The 23,811-nt window shown below is 40.1% G+C and overlaps 4 protein-coding genes across 8 annotated transcripts in view; 2 read left to right on the top strand and 2 right to left on the bottom strand.

The window, feature by feature from the left end:
* Positions 1-23,811, top strand: part of LOC112574545 (GTPase IMAP family member 4-like) — a 283,763-nt gene that overhangs the window by 63,826 nt on the left and 196,126 nt on the right. The window lies entirely within an intron of this gene.
* Positions 1-23,811, top strand: part of LOC112574535 (GTPase IMAP family member 4-like) — a 287,359-nt gene that overhangs the window by 70,106 nt on the left and 193,442 nt on the right. The gene's annotated exons all lie outside the window — the stretch shown is intronic.
* Positions 5,238-10,722, bottom strand: LOC112574537 (GTPase IMAP family member 4-like). The gene is made up of 6 exons (XM_025255680.1): positions 10,606-10,722; positions 9,813-9,979; positions 9,395-9,535; positions 8,267-8,372; positions 7,421-7,575; positions 5,238-6,664 (listed from the first exon to the last, which is right to left on the bottom strand). Exons 2-6 carry the CDS (start codon positions 9,975-9,977, stop codon positions 6,395-6,397), a joined length of 837 nt encoding a protein of 278 aa, XP_025111465.1. The 5' UTR covers positions 9,978-9,979; positions 10,606-10,722; the 3' UTR covers positions 5,238-6,394.
* LOC112574542 (GTPase IMAP family member 4-like) lies at positions 12,912-15,954 on the bottom strand. 5 transcript variants are annotated; one of them, XM_025255692.1, is made up of 5 exons: positions 15,789-15,954; positions 15,314-15,413; positions 14,850-15,031; positions 14,328-14,657; positions 12,912-13,806 (listed from the first exon to the last, which is right to left on the bottom strand). In XM_025255692.1, the coding sequence occupies exons 2-5, from the start codon at positions 15,339-15,341 to the stop codon at positions 13,651-13,653; spliced, it is 696 nt and encodes a 231-aa protein (XP_025111477.1). In that variant the 5' UTR covers positions 15,342-15,413; positions 15,789-15,954; the 3' UTR covers positions 12,912-13,650. The 5 variants fall into 5 exon arrangements, with proteins under 5 accessions (XP_025111477.1, XP_025111475.1, XP_025111478.1 ...); XM_025255690.1 differs by having other exon boundaries at positions 14,850-15,034; positions 15,789-15,953; XM_025255693.1 differs by lacking the exon at positions 15,789-15,954 and adding an exon at positions 15,661-15,742.

Below are 23,811 nucleotides of genomic sequence, written 5' to 3'. Positions count from 1 at the left end.
GGAGGCGAAACTTTCCAACAATACCTGGCCAGGATCCGCCTGTACCTGGCGAGGTGGATGGACTTAGCAGGCAAGGCAGCCACCTTCGAAAGTCTAAAAGACTTAATACTAATGGAACAGCTATTGGACAGTGTACCCCTTGATCTAGCCACGTTCATCAGGGAGAGGGCACCCAAGGACGTGGATGTCGCGGCTGTTTTGGCTCAACAGTTTTCAGATGCGAGAGTGGCAGCGAGGAGCCATCGCACGGACCCCACCACTCGTCCTCAGAAGAGCGAGCAGCAGGAACGGCGGAGCGAGCCCCGTTTCCCGGATGACCAAAAGCAGGAAAACAAGGCCTGTTTCCATTGCGGTAAAGTGGGCCACTACAGGGCAGAGTGTCCGGAACTCCCCAAGAGTTCCGACGACAAGGTCGCCCTGGGGAGTACGATCACTCTGGCCACCGTGAGAGTGGTGGATCAGGAGGTGAGGAGTGGAACACTGCTGGACAGAAGGTGTAGGCGTTCCGCTTATTGTGACTTCCGCACGCAGGTGACCCTCAATGGTCACGAGGTTTCTGCAGTGCGGGACACGGGCGCCGACCTACTTTGTGTCAGGCGTGACCTAGTCGACCCGAAAGATCTCACGCACAGGAAACGGAGGGTGCGCTATGCATCCACGGACACGCAGTGGGTACCTCTTGCATACGTCCGGCTGGAGTCGCCGTACTACTCTGGCGAGGTAGAGGCGGCCGTTTTTCCCAATCTCATTGAAGGAGTGCTTATAGGGAATACCATGCGGACGAAGGAAGGAAAAGAGATACAGGTGCCGGTATATGAAGAGCACACGACAACGTGCGCGCGGGTGAAAACCTGCATGCAGATGAGAAGCGCAGAAACTGAAAAGGCTCCACTACAAAAGCTGGAAATTCATGCCAATGAGTTAAGCATGCTGCAAAGCACAGACGAAAGTTTGCGGCACATTAGAACCGTGGCTCATCAAAGGCGGCCGCCCGTGCAGCGAGGCACAGGGGTCGTGTCCTTTCAACACGAGGGAGGGCTTCTCTGGCGCAAGTACACCGGAGGCAACGGAGTTGTACACAAGCAGGTCGTCGTGCCAGTTCCGCTAAGGGCCGATGTTCTCAAAATGGCGCACGACTCACCGACGGGTAGACATCTCGGGGCCCACAGGACACGCCAACGGATATTGGATGATTTTTATTGGCCGTCGTTATACAAAGACGTGCGGCGCTATTGTGCAGCGTGCGCCACATGCCAGCGCGCGACACCCAGGGGGCGAGTTCGTGAAACTCCCCTCGAACGGAGGCCGTCTGGATCGGTAGAGAGTTATGTTTAGGATTGGTGTTAGGACGTATCACGGATTTGGGCGTGAGTGAGTCTGGTTTTTTTTTTCTGTAACTGTTTCGCTAGGTTCTGCGGACAGTTTCTCTTTAGATGTCGCGTAGGTGATTGGTGTATTGTGAGACTGTAGAGGCCTCGCCGTCGTGCATTCAGATTGGTTCTCGTTATGCACTCGGCTTCGACTTTTTCTTCTTTTCGAGGGGGTATTCTGAGTTTTGACGTAGTGCTAGGGTAGCTAGATGGGCGATGCAGCTCCTGGCGTGTCCCATGAGGATAACAGCCATCGCGGGAGAGGATAATGTAGAGGCTGACTTCTTAAGCAGGTCTCTCTCCCCGCCTGATACCTTTTAGGCGGCCGGTTGCCTTCAACAGTAGAAGGATGAAGATGTCAGTTATGTAGGTTAGCGATGTTTATATTTTTCTTGTCGAGTTTCTTTAGGGTTGTGCCTTAGCCTACGCAGTCGTTCCCGTGTTTTGGGGTTTAGTATTGGTTATTTGACTGTAATTTTTGACTGTTTTGAATGTTGCTCTTCTGTAATCTTGACACGCGATGGGTTTAAACTCCGCGTTGCTTTGTCTTTAGGGGGGGGATGTGTCGCGTGTCACGATTTCGGCCTTTCTGTCAGCGCCTGGGGACGCTCCTGTTCAGTAAGGCAGCTCACAGCAGACGACGGTTGGCGGCTTTTTTTTTGTACGGTGTGCAGGGGAAAGGTCAAGGCCTTCTCCCTCTGACCGTAGCCGTGTCTTACGTCACGCTCTTGCTACGTCACGTGACGTCGGCTTGAGTGCTGTGTGCTGCCGGTGGGAGCTTTGGGGGTGCACTGGTCGGGCCCCTCCCTTCCCTGTCCAAGGTTTTGGCGTGAAAAGCGTTCACGCGCCTTGGCGTGGGCTGGGTGTCGTGGGCGCTGACGATTGGTCACAGCCCCTGGGCGACAGGAAGTGACCCCCAGAGAGCAGCGTCCCTCGTGGCAGTTCTGACCTGGGCTCGGAGGAGAGTAGAGCGTTGGTGTCAGGAAGGACGGCGGGAGGCCGGGCCAATGTGGGCAGTGTAGGCTGCGCCGTGTTACCCAAACCGAACTTCGGATGGAAGGTGTCGGATTCCACGGGAGAGTTTCTGCCATTCCGGTTGTGGAGGGCAGCTGACCGTCGGGCCATAGCACAAGCCGTTTTGGGTGAGCGTAGTCTATTTCTCTGAGTTCCACTCTTTTCTAGTTTTTAGAGCCTTTAGTTCTAGGTTAGAATTTGTAATGGCCAGGTCGCGTCGCGTGTGGCACGCACCCGTTTTTGTTTTGTTTTGTTTTTTTTTTCGTTTTTGTTTTTGTTTTCATGTATGAATTTATGAGTTAGGGGCCGCTTGTCTAACGATAAAATTATGTAGTTGTATGAGAGCAAGCGGTTTCATGACCAGGTTGGTCATAGTTGTGTATGTGTATAAGGGTGTTTTTATAAACTGAGATATGTTCGGAGTGCCGTATGATTGACTGGATGAATTGTTGTTTTTCTACAGGCTTACGTTTGTTTACTTCTACATGTATTACGTCTTCTCCGTTTTCCACGTATGCTACATGTTCAACATAATTGTGATCTCGCTGGACGTTTTGTGATCATCATCTGTGTCATCGTCCGCTTTGGTGGGACTATCCGTGATTGTGTCGACCCTGCGCCTTCATCGCCTCGTCGGCGCGTGAGCGCGACCCTGCTGTGCCTGTGTGCGGCCCAGCCATCGGGAGGGAGCGCCTAGGGTGGAGGTCGACAAGCGGAGTCTCCGTGACCAAGGTCTACCGGGACGAGAGCCGTGGGGTCAGCCGGACAGCTGGTCCAGAGGAAGAGGGGGGTGGTTTCCGCTGGTTCTACGAACACTGAGCGGACACTTGCCTGCGCTGTGTCGCAGTGCTCTTTGTTTTTCTTTGCTGTGTGTGTGCGTATTTTAATTGTAACCTCTTTGCGGGGAGGCAGTCCCCTGTTGTTTTTATATTTATTTTACGAGTACTCGTGGGGGTTTGTTTGTTTTTGTTTTTTTTTTTTTTTTTTTTTTGATCCGTTTTTCTGTGGGTGTGTGTGTGGGTGTATGTGTATGCGTGTTTATACTTGTTATTAAAACTGCGTGCTTGTATCGTTTTTTTCCGTCTTTGTCGTGGTTTGTGTTTGTGCACGGGTTTCGAGAGGTAAGTCGGAGACTGCCTCCGGCCGAGTGTCTGTGCGTGTCTGGCCGGCTGTGTGAGCGGCTGTGCGCGTGCTTCTGGCGAGGCTGGGGGGCGGAACGCGACATTATATGAGGCTTTCTTCGGTGAGCTTAAAGAAAACAAAATCAAGTACAAACTTAAATGTTATGGCCTTTTGATTTTTGACCCCATTGCATATCTAGCTGAAGCTGTCGCTATACCTCTTATGGTTTCTAATTCCTTTATTCAAAGAAATTAATTTACCAGACCACCCATGCTATTGCTAGTCTTTTTGACAATAAGAACAACATGGTTTATCTTCACTCCGTGCTTTGTGTGTAAGAAGAGAATCAAAGACAAGATAAACATTTTCCACATCATTCAAACTTTTACCTCAATAAAAACTTTCTGAAGTGTACTATTAACATTTTCTTATTATTGTCTAAAAAGACTCAAAATGTCACCCAAATAGAGGATGTGATATAGAGGAGTGTTATTTGTTGTTGGTTGAGGGAGGGGGAGTATTATTGATTTAAAGTTAGCAGACAAGAAGAAAGCCACTCCTACCTGTACGCCATTTTTGCTATGGCAGTCGTGTATTTATAATAAATCTGTGGCAATATTCCCCAAATCTTGCTACTTTTCACCTAGAAAAATATTACTAGTTATATCCAGCTTGCAAACGTCGGTTAGCCCCGAGCGATATTACACAGGGGACATAAACGCGTTGCCCTATTTTTGCAAAGAAGATAACTCCACCCAACCCAATCTGATATGATATATGGGACAACTCAAACAACTTTCATAAATACTTGTATGCGGGGTTTCATATGGAAGAAAAAAAAACATACACAGCAAAATCCACTTATAATTGAAAAAAATGTGTGTTTGTAAATAAACAAAGAAAAGCTTGCTAAATAATTGCTACCGTATAAACAACTTGTTACTTAGACATTCATGCTGATATACATATCTTCATGATTACTTAAAACTATGTATGTCTTGATATTATGTACATTATTATTGTTGTGCTGTTAGCCCATTGCAGAAGGGATCCAAGGCGCCTGCTATGTTTGTGCTTGATTTGTGTGAAATGTGAAAAAACATATACTGGCTCAATCATGGTTTGTTGTGTAAGATTATACATTGTTTTTGGATGACTCGCTTTGGTGATGAATGTACACTTAAATAACTAGTACCTTTTGCGCATATGTTTGTTTCATATTTGAAATATGGTATTTTATGTACTATCTATAAAACATGATAAATGTTTTTTTTTAATTTAAGTTTTGATAGAAAGGAGTAGATGTCATACTTTTAAACCCTCATTCATTGTAGATGACAGATTTAAAACAAATTCCATTGTGTTTCCCTATCCAAAAATAATAACAGACAATTACAACTGCTTTTAGATGGTTTATTGATCGAAAAAAGGAGAAAAGCATATACAACAATGCCAAGGAAAATAAAGAAGATCTTGAAAACTACAGGAAAAAGTGAGTAACACACTAAATAAAAAAATAAGTAAGGATCAAGGGACAATCAGAGCAAATGACATCTATGTGACAACTATGTGTGATACTCCGGTTTAAAGAAATTTGTAAAAACAATTACATGGTGTAAATTTAAAAAAAAAAGAAATATTGTTTTTTTCTGTTAGCTAAATGAAATGAAAGATTGTAACTGTGTGCTACAAAGAATTCACAAATCGGGAAGTAGAGGAAACATTAGAAATTTACAAAAAGTTATTTGCACTAGATAAACATAAAAAAACAAAAAAGACATGTTTTATTAGAATATACATTAAAATTTAAACATTACTTACTTTTGTCTTCTTAATTTTGGTTTTTAAGTATAAAATTGATGTTGAATTGCGTATCTGGTAACCGACTTTGATATAGCTCTTGATCAACTGAACCTTCGCCTACTTTCAAATATAACAAAATACCTGAGTGGTTCACATTTTTAGCTGTTAAAGAGAAGTAATCGATAGTGGAATAACTCATAAAGGTTCCGGTGGCTGCCTCCCTTATGTATTCATTCATTTACTGACAAAGCAATGTGTTTTCATATGCTCCCGTACTTGTTAGCGCGCAGTACATATGTGTGTGACCCATTATTTATACTATTTAATATAGTTTTGGAGAACATCATGCTGAAAACCTGGTTTCTGGCTAAATGAAGGTCGGTTATATGAAGAATTTGTTATATCTGGTATTAGTAGAACTCGGAATGTTGACAAAACTTTGAAGATCATTATTATTCTAGCAAAATTTTTCATGTATACTTGCGAATTCCCCAAATCCCTACAACAGCAAAAAAATGTATGCCTTTCTAAAGTCAAGATATATTGTGGAACAATATGTGCTATCTATAAATAGCACACGAATATAATTTCGGGAACAGTGGCTCCCATTTGGTCATTTCTTAAATAACAGTATTATTTGTAAAATATAAGGGACTTTTAAAGTAACTTAACTCAAGATAAGTGTCCCATACAGCAAGTGTTAAAATCTCATATGTTTTGTGTAAGTTTAACCGGTCTTTTGTGGCACCTACCTCTTTACTGTGCATGTGCAGGGTAGGAGGAGATAACAGGTTAATAAAACATTTACCAATATCTAAGCGCTAAATGCAAGCTTCCTAGGTGTGAGTAAGCGCTATACAAATTTTGCATTTATAATTATTATTGCCTTAGTTGTAAAATTGAAAACAAAAAAGGGTTTGCTAAAGTTAAATGTAAGTAATAGCATCTTTATATTATGGCAGAATACTTGTTTTCTGCATTATCTTTTTGTCTTGATCTTGTAGTAATAGTTCCTTTGTTTCCTTGCTAACTTTATATTAAGTTTGAAGATTTTTGATTAGTAAAAGCCTTTTTTAATCCGTTTTCTACATGACAGAGCACAGCAGAACGGTTGTTGTTAGGATAAATGCTCCAATAACTGGTAAGAATACCGCTATCATCATTGTAAGCAGAGTTTTATAGAACTCGGATAGTTCTGTTCCAGCTGCAATGGCTTGCATGGTTTGTAACTCAGCTTCTTCCCTAGATAAGCCTTCAGCTCTTTCGCGTTTCTGCACGAATTTCTGCACGATTTTGTTGCATTTTACTATAACTCCATTGGTGAAGAACGCTCCATTGTTTTCTTCCATCAGATTCTAGAAAGCAGATAAAAATAAAAACAGTATATCGTTAATTAACAATTCTTTAGGATGGTGAGAAAGCAGATAAGCCAAAAGGTATTTTCTCTGTAGTTTTAATGTATCATTGACTTGTTACTCCCTAACTTGAGAAAGGTAAGAAGTCATCAAAGCTTGTAGTCAGTGCAGACAAACAGAAACGTTTACAGTTTCCTATGTTTGTGTGTCTGCGTGTGTGTGTGTGCACGAGAAAGACAAAGAGCGACTTAAATTGGGCGAATACATATCATGAAAGAATCATTTGCAATAAATTCTAACGACTCTAGCATTCTCAATACTTCAATTTATGGGTAGCCTGAGTTACACACGGAAATAAGCTCAAAGTTACCGACAAGCAAATATAGCACAGCTACAACAATATCTCAACCTGCCAAATATTATAGATCGCATCATGGAAGTCACATAACACTCCAATGTAACAAATAAACTGTAATGGAGTATTCTGTAACAGCGAGACTTTTTTAGAGTGACTAGCTTATGAACTGGTTAATTCACACATTGCAGTCCGGTGACAGAAGTAATTTCTTCATAAAACTGGTAAAATAGTTCACACAGTGATGATTCCTAAATATGGGTTTTGCTGGGAAAAGGTAACACTGCATTCACTGTATAATTTCTCTGAAAACTTAAAATATTTATTCTGAAATCCCGCATTCAATATGTTTAATTTTGAGAGTTAATTTATTTTAAATGATTGAGAGAAAATAGTCTTACTTGAACCATATTTAGGATGACGTTTGAGTGTATTTTCAAATCCTCACTTGAACCCTTGTTTGACACAACACAGTAGCGGTTGTTAAGAGAACGCAGAACATCATTCAGAGCACTTCCTTGTCTCAATTTTTCTTCTAAGGCTTTCTGCATTTCACCTGTTGGCATCGATTGGGATTAACCTATGATAATCATCGTTTTCATCGCTATTATCATTATAACTATTGCATTGTTATCGTCATCTTATATGTTATCGTCATCTTATAAAACTCCGATTGCTGCACTGTGTCAGATCTCGTTTTATGGGTAGCTTTACTAGGTAGCCACGCTTCCAATTTTTTTGCTGGATGGGGTATAGCATCTCCGGTGCGGCTGTTGGGTCTGCCTTGAATGCCTCTGCATCAATGCCATCTGGGCCTGCCGCCTTGCCAGAATTCAAGGACTTGATGGCTTTGATGATTTCTGCCTTGTTTGGTGGGTTGGTGTTTACTTGGAGCTGTTCGGCAGCTGGAGCAATGTCAAAAGTGGCTGTTGGTGGTGGTCGGTTAAGTATTTCATAAAAAATGTTCCACCCAGCGAGACCTTTGTTCTGCATCCCCGGTGATGACGCTGTCATTCTTATTCTTTACTGGTCTGCAAACATTGGTGTTTTTCCTTCCTGACAGAATTCTTGTAATTTCGTATAGTCTTTTTGTGTTATTTTGCCCAGCTGCTTGTTCTGCCTCCTTCGTTACCAGGTGATTTAAAGTCTCGGAATCATAGGATAAAGTAGACAAGGTATGGCGATAAAAAGTCACGACTTAAAAATCAGTTGATTTTTGGGATATCTTTCGTTTATAAAGGTCTTACCAACAGGTACTTCAAGAGCATCCCCGCGTGTGAAGACTACCATGATATGCTTAGACAGGTTGCCTCCAAGGACCTTCTGCAGTGTTGTCACCGTATCTTGCTCCTCCTTGTTGTCGAGATAATATGTGTGTATTATTTCCTTCTCAAATAATAGGATAAGTATAGAATTCTAAAATGTGTCAGTCTGAGACGCTAATATTGTTTCAGTCTATTTTTTTTAAGAACCAGTAAAGGTTGAGTGTCACATGTAATGATTGTTGCCATATTTTATACATAAGTTAATTTGCAGTAAAATTCCTTTTTATCTGAATTCAGTTCATATTAGTAAACAAATTACCAAACTTTGAGAAACAAGACACGTCTATTTAAAGAAAAATGCATCTATCAAGTTAAAACGAAGACACTAAATAAAATAATAAATATAGATTACAGATGTGATTCATCATTATATTTCGAAGTGTAGGTTAAAGAAGAAGCAAAGACAATTTTTATAAATGAGATATACATTATCAATCGTGTATTACATTCTTAAATATGTTTGTGGGTGTAATTAATTGAACTTTTTGTTTGTTGTCTGTAATATTATGAAATCATTGTGTTTACTGAATGCTTCTATCTCTCCATCGTTCCAGTTCTTCGGTTTAAGGTTTTTAGATTCGGTAATTATTTTTTCAACCCAACTGTAAATGTAATAAGCAGACTATCAGAATGTTTACGACCCTAGCGCAACTACTGCAGCTCATGAGGCCATCACCTACTTAAGGTCGTTTATCTCTGGCTATGAATCCCCCTCCAGAATTATTTAGTGTTTGTCACAACAGGTGCCAACGACCTCATTCACCAGTATTTTTCTCTTTTGTATCATTTCGCTTTTCTCTGAATACTCTGATGTCATCTTGAACTTACTCTACTCCTTTCTCTGTTTCTTTTTCTTCTACGATGTGTCCTCTGTGCACGCACATCCGTGTGAATATTTATGTGTATATATATCTATGTGTGTGTCGTGCGTTGTTCTGACTTCTTGTGTTTCTTTTTCATTTGAAAAACTGTTGTAAAAGATTGCTATTCGGTCGTGTCTGTAAACAAGAAGAATAAAAAAGAAAATATTATCGGTATATTCTGACTTACTTTCGTGAATCTAATATCACATCGAATGACAATAATGACGACGTGAGGCCCCGGCGAGCACAGACAGAAGCTCTTGCCAATTTCAAGAAGTACATCATCATTCAGTTGTTTAGTGTCCCACAGTCCAGGTGTATCCGTTACCTTGATATGGAATGACACTTCATTAGTAGACAGCTAAAATTATTTTGGTAATTAGAAGATTCAAATATTTTAAACGCTAAAATGTGTAAATTATGATCATCGTACTGTTGCCAGAAATTACTTAAAAGTACAATTTTAAACTCAGTGCCTCGGAAACTCCATTAACCCCAGTTATCCCAACTGCTACAGCCGTTAGTCCATTACACTACCGTAGGGTAGAGAGAGCCATATCACTATTTTGCTGTAACAGTTATAGTGGCTGAATAAAGGTACTGACTCTGAGAAGAATTTCCCCAACTTGAGCTTGTCCCCACTGGCATTTTTCTGTACATGACTCAAATGACCCTGAAGTTTCAAACTTCGTCTTTCCTAGAAGTGTATTTCCAAGAGAACTTTTTCCACTTCCAGTCTTGCCGACCAGAGTCAATCGAATCGTCTTCATCACTGTGCACATCAAAAACCAAGGTCAAGCTAAATTATAATTAATGTTAATGTTTAAAGAAAATCAAGTCAGAAGTTAAGTGAGGGGGGGGGGGTCTAGAGGGAAACAAGTTACCAGCTGAAAAAGTCAACCAATCAGTTATTTCGTTATGTTTGAATGTAGACAATCGATCAAGCGCCATGTTATAGTGGATTGCCAGTTACTCTGTTTAACATGATTTGTAATCAAACAACCAAAAATGATACTAATACAGTAAAAATATATTTATATTCTAACGTATATTCTCATTCAGTATAAGTTTGTTTGGCACTTTGTTTTTGCATATATTGTTTTTTTTTTAAAAATTTGGTAATTTCTAACTTTTGACCTACTTCCCGTTGTGAATTCTCTGTCGCATAGTTACAATTTTTCATTTGATTTTACGACTAAAAAACAAAACCTGTAGCTATTAAAATGCACACCAAGTGAAGGTTTTAAAATTGATTTTTGCAACTGAGTATCACAGATAGTTGTCTTTAATGTAGGTTAATAGACAACTTTTTTTCAATGCCGTTCGAATATTTATTCGCGATAGAAAAAAACAAAAGATGGCATTCATCTTTGCATTGAAATAACTGATATGTCTTACCTCTTCTAGTCTTGATTACGTTGCCAAAGTAGCATTTGACATGTCAGGAGGGCAAGCTAATTGTGACTAAGCAAGCCATTATATACTGATCTCCAAGTGCTGAGAAAGTGGTAAGTGGGCGTTTCCCGTTTTCTGAAAAATTGCACAGGAGAGCTATTACACTCCACCACCACTACCATCACTTTAGCCTGACATTTCAAACTTGAACTTTGTAAACACAGCTACATTTGCATGTTCATGAACGCATACACGCAAGCAAACTAACAGACACAAACACACAAAGTTAGGCACACAAGTTCACGTGAACACGCGCACCGATGCAAACATAGACGCTTTAATGCAAGCAAAGCAAAATTTCTTTCTTTCTTTTTTTCCTGGAGTGATTTAGGTGCACACATGATTATTCTTGATGTGTTCGTTTGTTTTGTGTTTTCTATATACAGGGCTTCTGCTAAGGCTAAATTCTTTGGGGTCCCAGGGACCCCTTCTTCAGGTTTTTAAGGGGTCCCTGTTCTTCGCCCAACTTTGAATGGGACCCCATCAACGAAAATTGAAGGGGTCCTCCGAACTTTTAATGCATACTGTACGCAATTTTCTGGGTAAGTAGAAGCCCTGTATATACATATAAAATTGTCACTTGCCTTCTTTTCTCATTTGCTAATATTTTTTATGTTGACAACTTTTAACGTTGCACCTCGCAACGAGCTTTATTTCTTATTTTTGTCATTTATTCAAAGTTAAACGCATTTACTTTTTGTTTGTTTTAATGTTTTTTGAGCAAAAATGATTCAAAGCTCTTATCACATTCCAATGTATATATTTATATTCAACATAAATCACATCCCAAGCGCGCTCACGCGAGCACACACACACACACAAACAGACTTCACATGGCCACTGAGACTAAGACTGCCTTTATATGATTTCGAAGTCAAGTGTTCCAGGAGGTTTGTTTCTTCCACCAGGTCAGGCTGATTCACCCAACGCCCCTTTTCGTGCCATGACAATCATAGACAACACACTGTGTTTTAATTTCACTTCCTTTCTCATGGAAAACTTCATGTCCTCATCCACTGGATGCTACTCTCAATGTAAGTATTTATTTCCTGCATTGAGGCTTTCTATACCTAACAGAGACAGTCATTCATTGCAGCCTTATGACATCAGATGAAGAAGAACCGTGTAGCAGAGACCCATTTTAAAATCATTTGCTTGTGAATTCACACAAGGATAGAAGATTTTAATTTTCTTTAAAAGATATTTGATTGTCAACTGTAACCAGGCTTCAGATCTCCTCTCTGGCAGGCTGTTCCTTATTTTCATGGGGTTCCTTGTCCTTCACAGACTGTAGAGCTGTGGTGCACTTATGGCTGTCAGCTCGGCGTCAACATCGGCTATTTTCTAAAAGTTATTAAAGGGATGTAAAAAAGGAAAATAAATAAAACAAACAAAAGAAGGAAATTAAAAGATAAGAAAGGTGAAAGAACTTGAGAAGAGTAACAGACTGTTGGTGAGACAGCATGTCACACGGTGTAATGATTGTAGACTATGACACAACAGGACCAGCAGACAAGAGGTCAGATACTGGAAAAGTAAGCATGCGACATAAAAAGAAACAACTAGCAAACAAGCAGCTGTACATTCTGATAACCTGGTTTGATTGGTTTGTTTATTAGGAAAGTGCTTCAGGCTTAAGGTGATTTCCCACATGTAGGAGAGAAATGATAGTACTGGAGTACCCGGAGAAATCACCCGACGGTCGGTCCTGCAATCACGTCTCATATAAAGAGATTGTCCTGAGACGAGATCTGATCCCAGGGCCTCTAACTGCAGTTATGACAAACGACTCTTATCACTACCGGGTGCCCCTTATAAGCCTGGTATGAAGCAGCTGTACATTCTGAAAATTTAAATGAAAGTATGTTTATCACAAAATCGTTACTCTGTATCCTCGCCACAAACATCGAAGATTCACATGATAATACATATCTGAAGTCGGGGAAGGTTTTATTTCAAAAACACTATCAATACAACAATAGCTTTTCAGGTGGGAGGACGTGATGCTATCAAAACACGATTTTACTGCTGACTGGGAGGATGTGGTATGGTTATGGTCTGTCTGCCTCCACACTTTCTGTGTTTTATTATCATAATGACAGTCCTGACACTCCACATATCGGTAATCATGTGTCCTTGTGTCACATTCGTGAAGTTGAGTGGCACTTGACTCTAAGTATCTAACATCACTGCACTGATATGAATCAAGTGATGTCTGGCTGTATTACTTCATACATAGAAACTCAACACTTTTCACTGTTAATATACAACACATCTTTATTTTGTAATATTTATACCCTTCTAATAGCTGAAAATGTATTATTGCAAACAAGGCAAGTTAAAAAATATATTTGTAATAAAAAAGTTAATAAGATTTAATTACCAAGAGTAAAAGCATTGGTCTCCATTTTAGCTAAATATCCTACTTACACAGACACTGTCCTCTCTGTATAAAAGTTCGCTCCGCTCCTCATCACACTAACACGCACACACTATATTCAGATTAGTAAAATAATTAAAATAAACTGCATTAAAAGTTTTCGTTTAGCCTATTAACTAAACCGTTTTGCATTCAAGGTGCCCGCGACATAAATAGTCTGAAACTAAACTCCAAGAAACTCCACCTTTACTACCATAACACTGGCCTCTCTATTTGCTCTTATTAAAAGCTGTTCTTTAGAAGAAAAAAAAAAAGAACTGGCCGTGCTCTACAATTTACTCAGAAAACGTGTAAGGTACCCTCTTTAGTTACAGTATTAGATAAGCAGTTTACAGGTGACATTAACTGCTATTCCACTAAATGTCATTTGCCAATGAAAGTGAATACTTTTAGCGGGGTGAGGATGAGAGCGAAAAAAAGGGAAAGATGTTTATAAGCATGGCAAAGTTTATACAGGAGAATATTCTTCTTTTGTAACCAAAAGCGATAACACTGACAATAATCATCACAGCAACAAGAAACACTGGAGTTTTCTGGAAGTTTCATCTTCAACGCAGAGCAAGCCAGAGAGCAATGATTAGGATGATAAGGACGAAAATAATCAGCAGCACAGGTTTGTTGATTAAGTTGCTAGAAGGTGGTGGGACGACAGGAGCTCGTGCATACTCCATCAGCTTTTGTTTCTCTGATTCACTGTCGTGAGCCTGTGTCACACACATAACATTTAAATAAATTTGTGTACGCATGGAATAACACGCATATGTTAGTACACACGCAGACACGCATCAAATATGCCCACACTGAACATACGTACAAATATGATAAACACAGACACAATGGCGTAGGAAGATACTTCATGCTGACAGTGGACAATGTTGCATTCTTTCTTTTCAGTACCTTTTCTTTCATATCTTTTTAATGCTAGCCTTTTCATTTTTAAACATATTTATAAAATTTTTATAGGCTGTTAGTTGATAAATTAAGCTACAGAATGAAATAAGCCTTTTGGAGGATATGTCAGTCAACAGTTTTCTTTCATGAAGACATTTAATCGTCAAAGCAAGAAATGAGAAACTTTTGTGATGATACCGTCATATCTGTTTCTATTCTACACGAAGTCTTTGCGCTTTTTAAGTTTGAAAATAAATAGTAAAAGAAAATAACAAAAGATTTCATTTGTTCTAAGGGGCAATTAACTGCTTCTTAGCAACTGTCTCGCACATACCCGGTTGTTGAAGATGACATAGCGGTTCCCAGCATCAGCCAGGACACTGCGCAGTTCCAAGCAAACTGTCTTCAGCTCCTCGTGGATGTTCCTGTCCTGTCTGTCTCCAAACGTGAAGACCACCACCAGGTGGTTAGTGAATGAGTTGTCTCCCCATGCTATCTTGATTTTCTTGTAGATGTCGTATTCTTCCGCCGTGTAGCGCACGTCACACCTCACCGCCAGCAAGATGGCGAACTTGCCCACAGCATGAGACTTCCAGCGAGCTACTTCCGCTGAAATCTCTGTCTTACTGAGGTCAAGGTTCACTGGGTCAGGAGTGTCGACTATCTGCAAGGAGGTCACGGAAAAAATGGCCATCAGTTGCTGAAAAAATGTTCATAAAAAAGTGTTCATATTTAATTTTGTGTAGGATTGTCAGTGAGTGTGCGTGTGTTCATTCGTATGTGTGTGTGAGTGCGCGCGCGTGCTTGATTGCCATTGGCTCCTCAAGGGAATTCATGTTAAGTCGTCTGACAATACCTTAATTTGCTCTCCATTGACCACACCCATAGCTTCAGACATCTGTGTAGTCTCTGAAGTCATGCTGGTTGACACTTGGAACTTGCTTTCCCCCAGTATCAGATTTGCCAGAGAACTTTTACCATTTCCAGTTTTTCCAACGATAAGAAATGTGAGCTCATCCATGTTTATTGTTGTGGCGTCTTCTAGCACACATTACACACACACACACACACACACACACACACAAACACACATACATAAAAAGAAAGTAAACCATGTTTCTTTAGAGAAGTTTAACATTTTATTTTTTTTACCTTTTTTATTTTTTTATCCGCAATGAAAGTAGGAAGAAGAAACTAAACTGCATGTCTTCCATCATATAAGAAGTCACAGAAGCAAAACGCTGTATCATATTATTTTCTGCATCACTGAATTACATTACTGTGTCAGCCTTATCATTCCACAAATAAATTATAACTTACTCATAGACTTGTATCCTTGTGATCTCATGGGAGCGGTGGGAACACTTACTACACAAATGTTGATCTACTCACAAGGTGGCCGCCATGCGATGTTACTTCACTGCTCAACACGAAATTAAAGAATAAAGATTTGTTTCACGAAAGAAGAAATTTCTCAAAATAAGCTGTTAAATATTAGAAGAATCGTGAGGTAGCGAAACATTGAAATGGTGGGCCAGAGATGAAAGACAGCAAAACTTAGGGAAGGAGAGCAGACGTGTTTCTCAGGGTAGCTTCCCCTTGGTAGCCGCAGAAAAATCGAAAGGCGGGCGTACACATGACATACACATGTGCACTGATGTACTCACACACACGCACTCCCTCCTCTCTTCCTCCTGTCTCCCTCTCTCCTGCACACAGAAAGTCATTGCCAATGCCAACATGCGCGCGCAGGACTTTCTTCCGGCCTCCGCACTCTTCCTCTAGAGACACTTACCGTGCGACCTTTGTGTCAGAAGTTTGCTGACCTCGACCTTTAGACAGGAAATGTTTGTCCACACAATTCTAACAATTCCCAGTAGTTCAGGTCCTCATTGATGCAGATTTGAAACCTAACGGCAATGTTGTGAGCAGAACAACTCCCAGCAAGGTCTTGTCAGTGTCATGTGACGTGCAAGGTGGGCGGGTTCAGGGGCGTGGCTTGTGAGTATTGTCAGCTACCACCACCCGCTCGTGACTAGATTCCAGTCTCTCTCTAGCAAGTGAAACGGGTTAAGGTCAAAAGTGCTAAGTTTCCATCTGCTACCTGGCCACAGCTGTGTGTATGCTGCACTAAACGTCCTATTGGCCTGAGTACGAGACAGTCTGACATTGTGCCAGCGGTAACATGTCAGTACAGACATGTCAGTGTGCAAGTCAAGAGGAATGTCGCCATGTTCGTCTTTTCTGACAACCGTTCTCTTTCCAAAAGTAACAACAGGCGATTGGCACTCACACTCACACACACAGATGATGACTTTTGCCCTCATAATATTGTGGAAGATTTACTGATCGCTATTGAGCTACCTTGGCAGCATAGTCAGCAGCAAAGACGGAGGTACAGATGAAGATGTCGGAAGCCGAATAAACAAAGCCCAGGCTTGCTTCCCTCCCTAAGACCTATCTGGCACTCCAAGGCGTTTGTCTCTACACACCAAAAATCCCCTCTATAATACCAATGTAAAGTCAGTCCTTCTGTATGGATCTGAGACAGCGGGTGACAAATGCCATTCACCAACAAGATACAGACATTACATCAATAAATGTCTGCGCCGCATTCTTAACATCTCGATGGCCTGAGAAGTCTCCAATATCCGCCCTTGTGGAGAGAAGCCAACCAAAACCCTGCCAGCCTAGAACATCAAAAAGCGGAAGTGGGGCTTGGATTGGCCACACTCTCGAAAGCAGCCGACAAGCTCTGTCCTGGAACCCACAGGGGGCGGCAAGTTGGAGACCCAGACAGGGACGTGGGGATTATCAGTCCACAGAGAGGCGGAGACAGCTGGCATGACATGGTCCCAACTAGAAAGGGATGCCCAGGACCTTAAACTCTTGGATGTTGGGAGTTTTTCAGTGTATGTTTGAGAGACAAAGATATGCACGCGCGCACGATCATATGTTTCCATGCTGTGTGTCTAAAATTGTTGTGTGTCGGTGATTATTTTTGCTCTTTCTTGGAGTCCTTCCATAAGTAACAAATCTTTCCTTCGTATTCATCAACTGCCATGATTCGACTATAGTAATCAATAAAATTAACACTATCACCTTGCATTTGCTGAAAATCTTCAAATTTTATAGGTATCCCACTGTTATTAAGTAAATCCCCAATATTTAAAAATATTGTCATTTAACCATTTTTCTGCTGCTTCTAGCGTGGTTTTTTTTCGGGGCAACCTTGAGCTTGACATTTTTCACTGATGATGCATGCGATATTACGGTCTAAATTCATACTGGATGTTCACTTAATATCATCCTTGTCATAATCCCACATTTATTTGACACGTAATTTTGAAAGTTTTGCCAGAAATCTTGAACACATTTACATTTCCAAAAAATATGTTGAATGTTTTCTTTTTCACATCTACAGTAGTAACAAAAATCATCAATTTCTAGACCCATATTAAATAAAGCTATTTTTGTCCCCAGTATTCTATGCAAGACTCTGATTTGGAGCCATTTTAATTTAATATCTTTAGTCTTGGCTACTTTCCTGAAGATAATGTGCCAATCTACATTTCTATTTAGTCTTGTATCCCATTTTGAGCAACAGTTAGGCACATGTGTATTAGTTACCATGTTATCATAATACAGTCTTGCACCTTTCTGTACAGATTGAATTACACTAAGAGTTTTATTTGTATCATAGGCCAGCGGTGATGGATCAGTTGCATTCTCTCTGTCTTGATGCATATATTCCTTTATGGCATCCATGCAACCATTTAGAGAGACAAAATTAATGTTTACATCATATATCCTTTTAACATCTTGACATGATAGAAAATTTCCTCTTTCATCCAGCAAGTGTTTAATTAAATATATCCCTTTGTCTACCCAAATTCTATACAGAAATGGTTTATTCCCAATCTTAATTTTATTGTTACAAAAAATAGGCTCTGATATAATCTCTTCAATATGTTTACACACAACACTTTCTCCAAATATCTCGTACGCTTTTAAAACATCCGTCCAAAAACTATTTACAGTTACAAAAGAGCCAACTGCTGGGCCAAGTTTGTCTAGGTAATTTAACATTTTATGCGAGGACATAATAATCATTTTCCAACTATGACTGGTTTTCTTTATGTTCCGCAACCATGTTAGTTTTAAGGCATTCATATAAGTTCTAACATCAGGTATGTCAATCCCCCCATTATATACTTTTTTAATAGACACTTTTCTACTAATTTTATCCTTTTTTCCACCCCACACAAACTGAAATATAGATTTTTGAATGTTGTTAACAATATGATCTGGGGGATTTGGCAGCAATAACCACAAGTGTGTTAACTTTGACAAGATTAAGGACTTGAGTATTGCTACAACGGAATAGTTCATCTCAACTGTATTTCTCGAAAATCTCTCAGCTATGGGGTCTGTCGACTGCAGCGAATTCTTTTGCTCTTTTGGAATGCAAACAAAGTTGTGTTGACTCCTGAAGGTCTGAAAGTAAGTATTTGATAATTGAGTTAATTTGCTGTACTGTACAAAAGATTGTCGTCAAACAGAAAAGGTAATGGGCTTGAGATGTAACTCCGAGAGATTGTTAACAAACACTAAAGCTCACATGCTGTCAACAAGAACTCCGATGACTGAATTAATGACTGTTAGTAATCAGTGTACCGGGAATCATTTAATCTTAGTGTCAGTTTGTGCTTTATTGATACTAAAAGAAGTCCTTTCTTGTTTAGGGTAATTCACTCAAAGCTCGAACTTTTGGTAATCAGAAACAGAATACAGAATGAGCGCGGATGCTTCCCTTCAAGCTGTGGCCGGAAATGGTAAGAAATATGCTTTTATTTACAATAAAACTCAGTAAGCTCCCCATTCCCTCACGACTAGTGTACATGTAAAGGAATGTGCACTACACTCATATCATGTAACATTTAGATTAACACTACATCGTGAGGACAAATGCTGATCCTTCATGCATTTCATCCCGTATTTAACCTGTATACCTTCATCGAAGCAAAGTTTATTAAAACTCTTCAAATACCACCACTATTGGCCGTGGCCTACATTTGTAAGCAAATATTTGTTGATGGCATTTTGTGCAGGATGCTGACAAGTCTCAATCAGAAAATTTCTTATTTATTGCATGATGTCTACGGTCAGATACAGGCATGTCCAGGCCAAAACAGTTTTAAAAGTTTTTTGTTTTGTTTTGAAAAGCAGTTTTAATGCCTGACTTTTCTTCATTGTGGCACGAGTTCTGACAGAATATTTAGTGCGCCTCTTCAATCTCTGTAGATAGTCATTTGTGCATGTGTTCATACTCGCATCTTGTTTGGGTTTGTCCATGCATGCAGCCAGTAGTGGAGCTGATATGTGTGGGTAGTGTATAGTGTGTGAAGGAGGGAGAGGGAGGTCTGTGCGTGCATGCAAGTGTGTGTGTGTGTTCATAAGTGTGTGCTGGGATACCCAAGCAGAGGAATTTACATTTTGATTTTTTTATGCGTTTCCTTTTCTAGTTGTAAATACAAAGGGGTATGATGACGTCTGTTAGTGTGTGTGTGTGTGTGAGAGAGATAAGTATTTGTCAAGTAAGTGGTAGCCAACATTAAGATCTGTTCATATACAGTGCAACTTTGCAGACAATTAAGACATCTTTTTCTATTTTTTTCTTTTTTACATTGTCACAAAATATATTTACCCGATCAAGATGACACAAGCAAAGTTCAATGTCAATTAACGACCGAATTTTTAAAATTCCCATCATTGGAGCTTCTGAAAGTGGGAAGAGCACAGCTGGAAATATTCTTCTTGGCAAGGAGCAGTTTCAAGTGTCAAAAGCTAATCCCTTCATTTCCGAAACAGTAGCAGCGGTGATTGGAGAAAATGACAGGGAAGACAGACATTTACTTGTAGTGTTTGTTTTCTGTTTTTATCAAAGTTTAAATGAATTTTTCAAAAGCTTCCTTAATGTGTTATCATATGGACCTCAATTGTAATAATTAGCGTGTGCAAGTGGTTACATATATTTTTTAATTTATCACTTGCTTACTTTTTTTTTCCTTATCATTTATCTTGCAAAAGAATCTTTCTCACGTTTTCCCATACTGTAATTAGAACAGTCTTACATGGGAATGGGAGATGTTATCTTTTGACTACGCAGCAAATTCCCAAAACGTATCCTTCTTGCTGTTGTCAAGGTGTTAGACACGCCCGACATCTTAGTTTTTAGTAGTTTAGGTGGTGATGTCATCGTAGGCAGACCAGTGTTTCAGGCCGGCAAAGAGATTGTCAGGACGGTTAGTTACATAACCTACGTTAACGACACCTGGTGTCAGGTGAGTTTGGGCCACAACACGCTTTCTATTGTTGTGATATTCAGGTTTGATGTGGTTGGCACTTTGCATAACAGGAGGTTACAATGAATAGACCATCATGGGTATGTGTAATGGGCTCTGCACCAATTCTTCCCTTTCTCCATCGTAACACACACTTAAGCTCTGTTAATTTCGCTAAGCAGTATATCTGCACAATTTTGTTAAATCTCATAAGCATCGTCGTAAACTAGTAAACATTCCCACTGGGATTATTGAAGTTGGTCATTGTCATTGTCATCACTTTATCAGCACGTGAAGGTAAAGATACACTGAGAGAATTAATAACAAAAAATGGCTGTTACAAGATTTCGTTTTTTTTCCTTGAAGGTATTCGATACACCGGGAATATCAAGGCCCGTTGAGGAGCAGTTAAGGAGTCTGTTGGAAGTGACTCGTCCCGGTCCACACGCCATCTTCTACTTCGTCAGGGAGTCCATTGCGACGACTGAAGACCTCGAACTGTTCAGACGATTTCAAGACTTCATCGAAGAAAACCTCAGGCAGCACGTGAAACTTGTTGCTGCTATGGATATGGAGAGGGTACCTTCTGTTCCAAAGCCATTTAAAGACATGGAATACATTTTATGTGAAATGAATAAAGAGGCGAAAGGCGGCCAAACATTCTGGTTAATCGAAAATTTAACGCCCGAGCACAAGAACAAATTATTTTCAGATCACATTAAGGAAGTCCTTAATTCAACAAAGGAAGCCTCAAAGCTTAGTGGTAGCAAACTCGAAAAAGAAAGCAAATGAGTTTGCTAGAGTCTATAATTAATGAGGTGTTACGTGACAGGTCAGGGGAGAAAAATGTGAGAGAAAAAGGTTGTGTCCCTTGGTCTACATATGATAAAAGAGGGGCCGACTAAAACTTGTCACTAAAGAGACAACGCTACCTGATCTTTATGCTTTTAATTTACAAGTAATTGAAAGGTAACTGCTTAATCTTTGCGTTTGAAACTTTTTAATTCAAGTGAATGCCTTTCCACACAATAGTCCATCGTCTTATTTCGAGATATTTCCCAAATGTACGCTTTCTTTACAAAATAGTTCATTTGATGCATTTTCTATACATTCGTCTACTTTGCTAAATATTAGAGGACACCTTTTATGCGAAGCTTCTCTTTACACGAGTGTTATTTTGTGTGATCAGTACGTAACAAAGTATTTATTTTTAGATATCGATCAGAACAAGAATAATGGACATCTGGGTAGATGAATATTTCTATAGTTGACTTTTAAGATTATATAGAACAGCGAGAACCTTTTCACTTCGAGTAACATTGACAATTAAATATTATTTATAAAATGAGTTTTACTGCCTATAACTGTTTATAAAATGAAGTTTTGTGACAGATTTTTTTGAAAAACCTACCATGTTTATGTCGCTACATGATTTTTAAGTTTTGTACTCTCAGACATACATCTTCTACAAATAATATTTTAGAAGTTGGTTTCATATTTTATTTCATATTTTGTCAAACGTGGCTATTTTGGGGACCATCGTGTAAGCAAAAATGTTGTACAGATCACAACAAAGACCAAAACAAATTTACTGCATAGCGACCTTATGTGGAAACTGTTGTTACAATGTTCCTGCGTTTTCTTGTTGCAAGCAAACACTGTCCCCGAGGAAATGGCCACGTGACAGTTATTATGTAACCAACGATAAGATATTCTTGCAGGGGATGCTGAAGTCTGATGACAACACATCGGTCTCGTCACTAACTTCATTCTTCCAGCGATTATAAGCGTTGGCACCCGAAATCCGTGGTACTTGTGGCGTATAAATACCATAATTACAATTGGAAAGTGCAACACATTTGAACATAATAAATTGGTGGCTAAACGAAAACTCGAGATCTTTTAACATATTTTATTGACACGAAAATGTAGAAAAGAACCCAGCCTGCAAAATAGCAGTGGAATACGGAACTCATAGGGAATACGGTTACCGATCGATACACATCTTTGTATTACCTTGAATCTTTGACCTTTCTCGCTTTTGCTCACTGTGATACTAATAGCATAATGGTCGAGGGGTTTGTTACAGGAAAGTGCATACCCCTTATGAGGATTTTAACACTTAGAGAGGAAGTGTAATGGATGTGTATGTGTGTTTGGGGGGGAGGTGGAATACTTGGGAAAAAACCCAACGACTAATCTTGCAAACAGCTGTCACAGAGTTTTACCCAAAGATATGAACCCTTTCTTCATCTGAAGTCCATTTGGTTCTCACTCTAGTGACTGTTTTAACAGTTCACGTTCCGGGCATGTCCCTCACAGAATGTGTGTCTTGTTATTGGATAACACAGAATGCAAGAAAATAAAAATTATTTCGTCTCCCAGTTCTAGCACAGGAAGGCGGAACTTCTTCGGGGAAAATCTTGTCTTCTCTACGAAAATAGAATAAACAACCATAATATATTCACATGCTCTCTGTCACTCTATCTCAAACACACACACACACACACACGCAGCTCAACTCTTTTTCACTTTTTGAATATTACTTTATGGCTCTGAAATTTAGGGTTGGTGGCAGATTATCAACAAAATTCATTTGCTTGTTATGAAAACATTTCTTCATGTAACGAATATAACACATGATAGATTGGTCTATAGGGAATGTCGATGTTATGACTTGTACATTAATTGTACATGTATTATCTCATGTAAGATGGCAGCGCCTCGTTGTGCGACGTCTGCAGCTCTCAACTCGAATTCGCTTTTTCTACACTTTTCATCGTTTTTCGTCTGCCCCTGTGTCGGGTGGTCGTTGAGTGATAGACTTGGGTGTCGAACTGTGTGTAGTGATGATGATCTTACTCTCAGTCTTGTTAGGCTTGTGTTTTTTTCAATTTGGATGGATGTGACCGTTACCACTAGCCGACAATATTAAGATGGCGGTCAGCTTATTTAATGCTGGCCCCCGGCTTCATTACTCCGCGAGCTCTTGCTCCGTCTTTGTTCATCTCCCTCTGTTATCCGGAGTTGTTGGGCGCTGCATGTCGACATCACACGGCTCCCTCCACTTCGCAAACCTAAAAGGAGAGGACGCAGAGGCGGTGTGAAGCGAAGACTCAAGCAGTGTCGTCTGGACGATCGACGCAGGTCTCCACCTCTTACTTCTATCCTGCTCTCCAATGTCCAGTCGATTCGTGGCAAGATTGATGAGCTTGAGGCGTGGGTACACAGCTTTCGACTGTTCAGGGATACATGTTTGTTGGCGTTTACAGAAACATGGCTCCACGAAGGTGACGCTGGTCTGGTCATCTCCGGTTTCTCTGGCCCGTTTCGATTAGATAGATCTGCTACAATTACTGGCATGAGGCGTCTGTTTCTATGGCAACAGCAGGTACTGTAATACGGTTATTATCCGTGAAAGGATGTGTACTTGCGACCTTGAACTTCTCATGGTTTCGCTTCGCCCATTTTACC

This window comes from Pomacea canaliculata, linkage group LG10, assembly GCF_003073045.1.
Source record: "Pomacea canaliculata isolate SZHN2017 linkage group LG10, ASM307304v1, whole genome shotgun sequence".
NCBI lineage: Eukaryota > Metazoa > Mollusca > Gastropoda > Architaenioglossa > Ampullariidae > Pomacea > Pomacea canaliculata.
Note: the sequence above shows the minus strand (reverse complement) of the source record. Positions and strands in the feature narration are given on the sequence as shown.